General features: G+C 34.2%; 1 protein-coding gene across 2 annotated transcripts; it reads left to right on the top strand.

Annotated features, from left to right (window-relative positions):
- Positions 1-1,879: 1,879 nt before the first annotated feature.
- On the top strand, positions 1,880-5,103 carry LOC107614091 (mediator of RNA polymerase II transcription subunit 15a-like protein). 2 transcript variants are annotated; one of them, XM_021109406.2, is made up of 8 exons: positions 2,037-2,242; positions 2,329-2,440; positions 2,590-2,634; positions 2,782-2,827; positions 3,213-3,339; positions 4,068-4,179; positions 4,290-4,371; positions 4,982-5,103. In XM_021109406.2, exons 1-8 carry the CDS (start codon positions 2,169-2,171, stop codon positions 5,041-5,043), a joined length of 660 nt encoding a protein of 219 aa, XP_020965065.1. In that variant the 5' UTR covers positions 2,037-2,168; the 3' UTR covers positions 5,044-5,103. The 2 variants fall into 2 exon arrangements, with proteins under 2 accessions (XP_088353562.1, XP_020965065.1); XM_088497436.1 differs by lacking the exons at positions 2,590-2,634; positions 4,982-5,103 and adding an exon at positions 4,468-4,780 and having other exon boundaries at positions 1,880-2,242.
- The last annotated feature ends 7,198 nt before the right edge of the window (positions 5,104-12,301 follow it).

Below are 12,301 nucleotides of genomic sequence, written 5' to 3'. Positions count from 1 at the left end.
GGAAACATGTTTTCAACTATATCACAGAATTAGGAAGGAAAATGTAAAACACGCAATTCATATGCATAAGTATGAGAATAATGGATAAAATCCGCTTAATTCAATACAAAATAAACCGTAAAATAGCGATTTATCATAGACTTATCTAAAAACTCCACTGTACCAAACCCACAGAAAATGTGAGCCCTAACGTACTGCTCAATAGACGCTTGCGTGTCACACGGTTCAGTGTCTCTGCACCGCTGGACCCATGCAAGATTTACCTTACCTAAGACGTGATCATCCGGACTCGGCTGCCGACCAAAACAAGCGATGCAGTTCTCCACCAAAAACTGGTGATTGCTATCCGATCTACCCGTGACGGGATCTCCGTTAACCTGGAGGCCAAGTATATGAATCACGTCTTCCAGCGTCACCGTCACTTCGCCCACTGAAAGGTAAAATGTGTGGGTTTTTTGCCTCCATCGTTCCACCAAGGCACTTAATAGTGTAGAATGGCCTCTCATTTCGCCTATTCGCAAAACATGTTGAAACCCAGTTAATATTAGCGTCGCCACAACTCTCTCGTTTAAAGTATCCGACGGATCAAGTTTTCTAGACAATAAATTTCTAATCGCCTGTAAAAAAAGAATATTTATTGATATTACTTCTTAAATATTAACAACAACAAGCACAATAATACTAATACTAATAATAATAATTTCTTAATAATAATAATAATAATAATAATAATAATAATAATAATCTCATCCGTATCTTTTTTTTAAAAAATACTTTGTTAATAAAATATTAATAAATAATTATAAGAGTTATTAACATGTTTTTTGAATAAGAACAAGATAAAGAATTTCTTAAACCGTATTATTATCATAAAAAAATAATAATAAATTATTAAATATAAATAATAAATTATCATCAGTATAATAATAATAATAATAATAATAATAACAATAATAATAATAATAATAATAATAATAATAATGAAAACAACAATAAAATACTAGTTCAAACAAAAATAAATAAAATACAAATAAATATATTCATTCATCATAAAATTAAAAAAAAAATTACCAATTAACAATGATCCAAATATTCAATAATGTATTTTTCAGGTACGTAAAATTACGAACCATTTGTTTTATAAACTATCTTAAAACCTAAATCTTCTATTCTTATTCTTCCTCCCACTCTTTCTCCAACTCCTCAACGCACTACCCTCTCCTCCTGCAATGCAATATCCCACCCATTGGAACCACTCTCACATTTTTTTTGGTCCTTTTTATTGCTTCCCCTCCTGCGTTTTTCATTATAAAGGCATGCTCAACATCCTCTTTTCAACACGTGTCACGCATGCAGCACCGCGTCTGACAATCGCAACCTGTAATTTATGTCTGCCAACTGACAAACACTTGTTTTTGTTGAATTCCAAGCGGTCAACATAGCAAGTGTGTCTGTCTTTATGCAGGGAGCTAGGACACGTTTCGAGGCTTGGATGTCTCTCCTTGATAAACGCAACCTTCATTTTTTCTATGCTGCAGTTTTTGATTTTTTCTGTCTCAATTAAAAGGTAACCTACATTTTTTAGGTTACTGGCTATGGCAGATCCACATATATATGGATTACACGTCATACACCCATTAAGCTACATATCACTATTTTCCCATCCATTAATAAATTAATTTCTGTAAAATTTTAAAATACAAAAGAATTCATATTAATTAAAAATGACTATCACTTTTCAATTTCTTTCTGATTTATTTTTATTTAATTTACACTAGTCAAACTGCCACAGGGATATTCCTAATTTCTTATTATCATCGTAAAAACAAAACAAAAATAAATAAAAATAAATAATAAAGAAAGAAAAGAGAAAAGGTACATACCATATGCGTTAGCGTGTGTCGCAGAAATCAATCATGCTTTGGTTTCGGGTTTACACAATTCTATTCTTGTGGCGGCAGCTCAGCTCGCAGAATCCATCGTCATCTCATCATCAGTTACCATTTGATCTTGGGGTTTGATTCATTCTATTTCCTTTTTAGTTACTGCTACCCCCTTTTCCTTTTGATGATCAAAGCTTTGGAGGTGTTGGTAGCTTTGAAATTCTTTCATCCGAAGTCTCTTCTTATTAATTTTGGTTTGAAGAGCGAACCCTTCATTCATCAGTGATGGACACAACAACAGCGAGTAACTGGAGGGATCAACTGCACCCTGAAACCCGCCAACTCCTTCTCAACGATATGTAAGTCTAACGGTTTGTTTTCTTTTCCATGTTGCAATGGTTTGTGTCTTCTCTTCAATTCATGCCACTATCCTTTCATTTCACAGAATGACCAAGTTAAAAATCGGTCATCCTCTTTGTGATTATGATGAAGACCTTGAATTTCAAAAAATTGCTCATAGTATTGAGCAGAAAAGTTATGGTGGTGCTACAAACCAGGTAGCTTCATAATTTATTACAAGTCTCACATCTCTCAAGAATGTGGTTTCTAGATAGTTTATAAGTGCAGGATATTCCTAGCCCTAAGCTAGTTTTGGGGTTAAGTCAGGCCTATTCAATTTCAATTTTAATATAGTGTATCGATTCAGCTGCAGATGTTAATGCTCCATACCATCATTCCTGAGTGTAAAAGGGTACATTATAAGTCCCGCATCTCTCACTCCCTAAGCTAGCTTTTGGGGTTGAGTTAGGTCTATTCCATTTTAATTCTAATATAATTTGGTTTCTCTTTTTATTGACCCTTTCCCTTTACTAATTTCTTTTGTGCTGCTTAATTTCAGGCTGATTATTTTGACGAAATAGCATCTAGGCTTCTTTTGTTGGAGAGTAAGCTTCAGAATGTTGCTGTCAACTTCTGTATCGAATTCAATTACTAGGCCCTGGCACTAGCCCATTTCAGTTTTTTCAAAGATTCTTCACCTTCGAATTTTCTTGTTCTATGCTATTTCATAATCTATGTTGTAAATGCGGTGTAACCGTCTTGACCATCAACATATTTTGCACATAGATTTGATTGTTTGCCAAATTTTGTTCATTTGTGCATAGATTGATTTAGAAAATAGTGAATCTTTACTTTCATGTCTATGGCAAATGCATGACTCTATTGATTATCTAGATGCTGTTTTGTTCTCATGATTCTAGTGCTTTAATTTACCTTTTATTTCCTCCTTACAGTTTGGAATGATTTAATGTCTTATCATTTGTACCTCAGATAATGTAAATTTACTTATACCATTAACTGGAGCCTATTCATGTTGGCCATCCCTTACAGAAGCAAGAGAAAGGGAATGGAGATCTCAGCTTCGCCCTGATTCCCGGCAAAGAATTGTCAACAAAATGTAAATTTCATCTTATGTTGTATTCGGTGATCCGAATAGCTTTCATTTTGCCTGCATTTGCACTTTGAAAGAAAAAGTAGCCATAAATCATATTTCCTTGAAGTTTGTCATACGGAAATAATTTGATCACAAAGCGTGCATTTTAGTTGAGGAACTGAAGAAGATATAAATCAAATAAGCAGCTACTTTAGGATAATATTATGCTTTTGGCTTCTATTTGTTCTAAAGCACTTGGTCTTTTAAAAGAGATGTCCATTACTGCATTAATACTTATGGTTTGAGTAGGTTTGTTACATCAAGTTATTTCTGTTCCGTATATGCATTTTCCTTTCTTTAATTTTTAGGAGGATTTATAATCCTCTGTTCGCTTTATATTTTTCTCCCCTTTGACTGAATAGATGTCTTCTAGTGAAAGCTGTAGCACTAATAAACTATATAAATTTCTAGTTTGATAGATCACAAGGTATTGTTAGCTCTTCATTCTCGTTTGAGTTTTGATATACCATTTTTCTATATTTTGTAACCTATACTTACCATTGAAGGTAACAATTTCATCAATTCATTCATAATCTCTATATGAGCTTTAGCAAGCTAGTGCTGCTCCTAGTCTATATAGTGGACGACGAGCATGTTTCATTGATATTTTGGCAATTGTGTTCTCTCCTTTGTGGATCTTAAAGTATAAGTCACTTTGATCTAACTATGAAGCTACTCTGGTTTTCTTTCAGAAGGGAAACGTTAAGAAGACATCTTCCTGTTAGTGGTCCAGAGGGATCACAAGAACTTTGGAAGATTGCCCGAAGGTTTGAGGAGAAGATTTTTGCAGCCGTATCCAGCCAGGTATATACTTACGAGTAAATGGCTCATTGTCGTTTTCTTTTATCATTATCTATGCGAACACATATATGGATGATGGAAGATTGATTGGATGTGGTTTCACCTTATTTCAGACTGATTACCTTAGAAAAATATCTTTAGAGATGCTTACAATGGAGACCATATACCAGGGACGCCATGAACCTGCCAATCCAGGTAACTGATCTCTTTGGAAGGCAATAGTTCTTATTGCATGTAAAGTCGTTAATATTTCATGTTTTTCCTACACTACATGATAAAAATCCGAGGCAGAACCGGAGCAGGAGCCAAAGAATGCCAGAATGGACTGATGACTATCACATGGGCTAGCATTTGAAGCAACTATAAGTTATAAGTTTTAACGGTTCAAATAGCTTTATGTTGCGTCTGGTTCAAATGGAATTGCATAACTGTTTTGCTCACCTTCTTTTTGGTATTTTGGTCATACTAAGTTTTTGTCAAAGGTCATTGAGGGTCAGTGTTTTATGTATTTAGAATTTTGTGAACATATTTACCTCTTGTTTTTTGTTCTTTTTATAAAATTTTGAAAATAGAAATCACTGAAAATAAAAATAAAAAATGAAAATGCAAATCAAACTCACCCTAAGTGCTGCGTTTACAATTTCAGCTTTAGACACCAATGATAATACTATCCTTGCTCTCTTATCTTTCAATTAAAATAAATTCGTCTTCTTGATCGAATATTATTTGACTTGATTCTTATCCAAACTATTGTCTAAATAGTTATTCCTTTTACTAAGTGTTTCCGATTTTCGATCGTGAATAGGGTTTGGGATGCAGCAGTTTCTCGCATTCACGAACAACTCCAATGCGATGGACAGTTCGTAATGGAGCATGTGCTTGTTTGAATTTTCAAACTTTGATGTACATGTATCAATACTTATTTTTTTTTTTGCTCTCTTTTAGTCTTTACAATTACATATAAAATTTGTACACAAATTTCTTTTTGTAAAAGAATTATATGTTTTTTTTGCTAATTTTAAGACTTTGGTCTCAAAATTTCTTAGTTAAAATATGAAAGACTTACCATATCAACTAATTTCGTATTTATTATTATTATATATTTAATAAATAAAAGAATAAATTAATAATAATCTTTTTCCTATTAATACACTAATTGTAAATAATTTTCAAAGCATCCTCACTTTCAATTAAAATTTTAAAATACAAAAAAAAAATTCATAATAATTAAAAAATTATCTCTTTTTGGTTTCTTTCTAATTTTTTTCCTTTAAATTAATGTAGGAAATATTTTTATGATTATCGTTGTCTAAAAAAGCAAATATCAAATAAAAAGTAAAATATATTGTTTGTTCTTAAAATTTTTAAAAAATTTTAAAAAATATTTTTAAAATTTTATTTGATTTTAGCATTTAAATATTCTTATATATTTTAAAAAGTTTAATTTTGATGCATTGACTATGTAAAATATTTTATATATGTATATAGTTACATCCGTTTTTTGAATACCAATTCACGCCGTCAATAAAATTAGTGACGGAGCCATGTTAATCGGAAAGAGGCAATGGTCCCAAATTAATAATTTGTACATACCAAGTCTTTAATTTTTTTGTTTTATCCCTTTTTAATTTTCAATTTTTCTCTCCTCTTAACTTATATTTTTCATGTTGATTTCTCCTAAAAAAAAATTTTAGCTCCGTTCCTGAATGAAATTAATAATTATTTTTTATGATGTATTACGTAATTAGATATACGTGTAAAGTTATTTTACAATGACAAAAATCAAAATTAAATTTTATTTTAAATCCAAATTTATCACCACCTTCTTTCTTCTCACAACACAAATTACCACATAGCATGAACCTAATAATACAAATATTCCAGACACACATATATCTTATAAATTGACCTAAGTTTCACTATACTATAATCGGCTTGTATCAACATAGAGGAGTGTTAATATGTGAGTTGATGATGCAATAAAACTTATTAGTGGTTTATGTGGTAGTTGGAGAAGAAGGTGGTATGTTAAAAATTGGAGGATAGAGAAAGAAAATGAAGGACCAAAAAGAAAAAAATAAGGATAAAATTGAAATGAAAAAGTTGTTGGAATTAATATTTGAATAAATGACTATTTGTACCCATGAAAGATAAAACGCTGACATATGTACTCATATTAGATCGAAACTGAACTTGTACCCACGCAAGATGCCTTCCATGTGACAAAAGTACCCTATCTTGGATATGCACTTGCTTCGTGATTATCCGACCCTATATAGCACTCCAACCCTCCAAAGCGCTATCTATGTAGAAATGACCGTTGGTATATGATCGTTTGATAAGGTTTTACTCCTCAAATCGAAACCCTAGCAAGTTATCTTCCCCAATTTGAACCATACTTCAAAAATCAAATCTTGTTGAATTTCATATAGTGTCAAGTGCACCCACAGTTAGAAAGAATTATCTCGTAAGCCCCAAAATGTCTTTGCGCAGATTAAACTCTATTGCAAATGATGGAAGTCGCAGTAGTTCTTCAAGTTCGAAGAAGATGAAGGAGAACAAGCTCGACGACAGATGCTTCTGTGGGAGGGAGGTTGCGTTGATGGAGTCTGGCACGATGACAAACCCTAATAGATGATTCATCAGATGTCCTCTATGGGCGGTAATGGCCAGGCACTGTTATTGTTGAGGTGAAAAATTTATTTTTGAACTTCAGTTGACATTTGGGTGTGTTTTTTTAGTTTTCATATAAGAGACTGCAAATACTTTGTGTGGGTGGATGAAATCGAAAAAGGATGGGACCTAGCAAGATCTTTAGCTAAAAAAAATTTGGAGCATTCTTATGCAAGGCATGAAAATTGATTGACTGTCACTGCAGTTGGAAAAAATCAGCAAGCATCCTCAATGACAGCTAGGAAGATAGACAAATTTAGAGATAAAATTAGGGGAATTAGAGTGTTGCTTTCAACCATTGCATTGGGGGTAGCATTTTGTTTATTTTGTGAGTTGTATTTGGTGATAAAAATATAAGATTTGTATAATTTGGGATCTTTGTTAATCATGAGATAGTGAATTTTTTTTTCTGATCTTGGCATGACATGATGTCTAAGTCATCCTTACATTGTTCTGTTTTTTTTTATATTTCTTATACATTGACATAGACACCCATGTATGAGCAACTTGATGACATTTGATTTCTGATACATTGACATAGACGCCCATGATTTCAACTTGTTGCTGCCATCTAAATTGATTTTGATAAATTTTTTCTCTAGACAATGCCATTTTAAATGCACATCAATCTCTCTTTTCTTCTTAAACTTAATCTGTAACATAGGAACCTGATGGTTTTGGTTTTCAAACCCATGTTTCTTCCAAAATTAGATCAAGGTGCTATTAGAAGAGTGATAAAATTAACAATATGTTGGAAAAAATTTATATATAGATCCTGCAAGTTCCATTGATTGTCAAAAATAATAGCCATCACATAAGCCAAAGAAGGCAAGTATTGACAACTTATAGCACACCCTCAAAACCAGCATAACTAACTCTACCCTTAAACAGACCATAAAAATGCATAACAAAATGCAAGAGTCTTGTATCTCTCTTTAGTATACCAAAACAACAAAAGGCAAGCATAAGTAGTCTACGAGCTATGTTGGGTATATGAAAATACGAAAACATAACAGTCTAAGAGGAACAAATTTCTCTCTTGTGAACGTCCACAAACACATTAGAACACATAGTCTATGAAATTGGGGTTGAGTTACTACTCCCGCTTGAGACATAATTTTTTGCTCCGCTTAAGGTACCTATCCTGCCTTGACCTCTACCTCTAACAGCTGTGCCTCGGCCTCTAGCACTTAGATTCACACCAGGTGTGAGCATGAACTGCATGAACCGTGTGGTTGTCCCTGCATTAGCACCTTACAGTGAGGTGTAGTTTGAGAGTTGTGTGTGGAAAGGCTTGTAGATGGATGGTTAGAAGACGGTGTAGGTGTTTGTAGTGTTTGTGCAGTCGGAGGAGGTCGCCTAACACTTCTCCTTTTAACTTATTTTTTGGTTGTTGCATTATTTGTTGGAGGTTGTAGTTGTGAGCTTGTTGGCAGCGACATCAGTTGAGGTTACTGAATTCCAAAGAACAAACAAATCAGATGTGTGACAAGTTAAATAAGGAAACTTAACTAATTGAGTAATGCATTGCACTTACTTGTGCAGCGTGTGGTGTTGCGGAACCATTTCCCTCTTCAGTTGCTGCTGCTTCAGCATCTGTACCTTCTAAGGTCTCTTCCCAGTATATTTCAACCATCATATCCTTATCCTCATCACCTGCAGGCACTTGCAATGCAGCACTCTCTTCACCCATTACTTTTTTTCTCTTCTTAGAACTTCTCTTATTGTGACTAGCCTACGAAAAAAAGTACTCATTGTAAGTTCAACATGAATTTCAGGTAGAACTCGAGTTCCACAGTGTGATCACAGGATTCAATAACTCTAGAATTTAAATAATTTCAGGATTCAATAATTCAATAATTTCAGGATTCTAGAATTGAACTCACATACCCGGAGGCAGTATTTGTAGACAATAGTTTCAATCCTCCTCTTTGTTCTATGAGAGTCACTCTTATTTGTAGGGCCATCATTTCTTTTGTCTCTCTTGATTGTTGGTTTTCCAATTGGCTTTCTATACCGTGGCGGCAGAATGGGTAGGGTGTCAAGATGCTCCCAGAACTCCTGGCTTGGAAGCATTGAAAACTGGTACGCTACATTGTATGCACCCATGGTGAGCTAGTTATGTGCATACTCTTCGGATCTTCTATTTTGGTAAGCTAAAGCAGCACGGGCATGTCTACATGGTAGTCCAGTTAGTTGCGAAAGTTTACAACTGCATGTACCTTTTCCTAAATCCACTCACCTTCATGAGCAGACATTGCACTTCATACACATTTTCTGCGTCATCTCCAATAGGAAGAGGCCTCCATTTGTTGCTCTCTCTCTTTTCTCTTTCTAATCTGCTCTGTTGGGTTAGGGCTAACCTTCAGCTATACCCAAGCAAAACCTTTTAATTCCTTGCCATAATCCTCATTACGTAGCACCTCACTTCCTTCGACATGGTAATTATCGGTTTTCCCCTCCTCCAACATGGTGATTATCAGTTTTTCCCTCATCTTCTTCACCTTGGCATTAAACACCTCACATTTATTGTTTGTGTAGTTGTCCATTTTAGGGTATTCACTAAAATACCATAAAATGAGCTCTACTCTATTATTTTGGACCAGTCTTGTCCAGGTATTCCCAAGCCCCAGCATTGATCCTTTTTAGCCTATCCATGGAAGCATTGAAGTCTTGTGTTGTGGTTGCCTTAGCGCTTGACCACATACATATTTTCAACTGTAAGTCACTCTATTTCTTGCGAAAATTTTTTCATATATGCATAGCACAAAATCTGTGGTTACCATTTGGGTATATTTCTTGCATGGCAAGTATTAACCCCTGTAAGTATATAGTAAAATAAACAGCTCAAGAATAATTCAATAAGTTTAACATGTACATTCAAAGGGAATTCAATAAGAATTCAATAAGTAACTATTTGGGTTCACTAATCAGATTTCAATAATTATCTAACAATTTTGTATCTAAACCAGATTTCAATAATCAGGTTTCATTGAGTATCTAAATCAGAGTTTAATAAGTTCATAAACCAAACTTTATGAAAGACCTAAATCAGATCTCAATAATCATATTTCATTGAGTATCTAAATCAGAGTTCCACAAGTCCATAAACCAAGCTTCAAGAAAGACCTAAATCAGAAGCCAATAATCATATTTCATTGAGTATCTATAGTAGAGTTCAACAAGTGCATAAAGCAAACTTCAAGAAAGACCTAAATCAGAATGCAATAATTACCTAAACAAGGCTGAACGATAACCTAAATCATAACCAAATTAAGTCCCAATAACAGACATCAATAATTATCTAAATCAGAATTCAATAAGTTCCATAAGCTAGATTTCAATAATACCCTATATCAAATTTCAATTAGTACATTAATCAGATATAATGAAACATCTGCATATCTAGCATGAAGTTAAACCCGTTTGCCTGAAAATCTCTCACATTGATTAGCGAATATTTTATACGCTTTTTTATGTTATTTTCTTAGTGTTTTCAGTATGTTCCATTAAGTTTTATGATGTTTTAGTAGCTTTTAATGAAAAATTCACTTTTTGGATGCTACTTTGAGCTTTTGTGTTTTTATCATGATTTTAGGTGATTTTTGGGTGATTCTGACAAGTTTTGGAAAAGTCTGATTCAAAGGCAAAGAAAGGACAACAGATGCTGTCAGATCCTGACCTCCATGAATTCAAACGTATATTTCTGGAGCTACATAGGTCCAATTAATGCGTTCTCAAAGGCATTGAAAAGCTAACTTCTAGAGCTTTCCATCAATATATAATAGTCTATACTTTTCTTTGGAAATGAAGGCCCAAAACGGGCATTGAATGGCCAAATTACCCCATTTTTCTAGCGTTCAACGCCCTAAGATGATCAAGGCTGGCGTTGAACGCCCAAACCCAGCATTCAATGCCACAAGGGGAGCAAGGAAGCAGCATATTCACTTCCTAGTGGGCGTCCAATGCCCACTCCTTCAAGTCAGAAGCCAAGCTCAACCGAAACACTCACCAAAGTGGGCCCAGAAGTGGATTTTTGCACCTTTAGCTTAGCTTATTTCATTATTGTAATTTCTAATTATTAAGTTTTCTTTAAGTCTACTCATTAGTATTTATAAGGGGAGATCACCATTGTTTGGGATCCCCACCACATTCGACTTTTACTCAGTTTATTCTCTGTATAGTATGAGCAACTAAACCTCCTAGGTTAAGGTTAGGAGCTCTGCTAATTCCTATAAATTAATACAAATAACTTTTCTATTTCAATGAATGTGTGATTTTATTCTATGATACTGTTGAGTTAAGAAATTAACTAACATAATTGATGATGACAAACATTATTTTTATTGGGTTAACTACCCAATTAGTGTTGATTATTTTTTATTAAGTGATGCAAGCCACATTTATCAAATATAGCAGAAGCCTAGTTTGGAATAAATTGAAACAGCAAGTGGACTATTTAAACAAAGTAAGCCCAAAGAAAACAAAGCAAAGAAATCAGATGGGCAAGTGGACATAGCCAACCCAAGCCCGAATTAATCTCTCAAGCTAATCCCTCCAAAGTGCTTCCACCAAAGCAACGTTCATCTTTTTCTTTCGGTCAGACATAGAAAAAAGAGAGAGAGAGCTTAATCAGAAAGACAAAAGTCTAATCACCCAAATCTAAGCATCTTAGGCTAAGTCAGAAGTTAAAGGTGATTTGTTTCCCCTTGCATGCATTTTACTTTCCTCTCTTCTTCTCCAACTCTCTGTCAATCCAATTTGGGATACATGAAAAAAGTGATTTCTGATAATCACTGCTATAAATCAATGGCCAAATTTGTTTCTTGGGGGCAAAGTTGCAGCTCAAGGGTTCAGATCTGGGTTTACCATTAAAAATATTTTTCTTTGCTATCCTAAGGCTTTCGGTCAAGAAAGAGGGTCAGAACCAAAGTTCCTAATTTGAGGATTAATGGAAGAAAGTGAAAAAGTAAGTTGGTAGCACACAGCTCGAGGAGTTGACTTGGTAGAGAGCAACTCAGCAACATGCAAGGAGATACAAAAGACAATTTTTTCATTGTTCTGAAGCAAGGAGAGAGAACCAGTGTTTGGAGGTTTATGTTCTGAGAAGAGTTCTCTGAAGAAGTTCACCAAATTGGACAATGCTTCCTAGTAAAAGGAGCATTCCGCCAGAATGAGGAACTAAATCAGAGGCAAGCTAATTTGGTTCATCACATAGCAAAGAGACTGTTGAAGTATTAATCTCATTCATGTTTTACAGATTGTAATTTTCTTTTCAATGTTTATCTTTCTATAATTTCTTGAGGTAAAAGGCTGAATGAGAGAGTTCTTGAAAGAGCCTAAGAGTGGAAAGAGGCAGAGAGAAACGCTTGAGTGAAAAGCCTAGAGTGATTTCAGAATTTTTTAGGTTGATTCTGTGTCTTGTATCTTGTACCAGTGAGGTATCTCTTTC

Source organism: Arachis ipaensis, chromosome B8 (assembly GCF_059453495.1).
Source record: "Arachis ipaensis isolate K30076 ecotype BB chromosome B8, ASM5945349v1, whole genome shotgun sequence".
Taxonomy (NCBI): Eukaryota; Viridiplantae; Streptophyta; class Magnoliopsida; order Fabales; family Fabaceae; genus Arachis; species Arachis ipaensis.
This window is presented reverse-complemented; position numbering and strand designations above follow the sequence as displayed.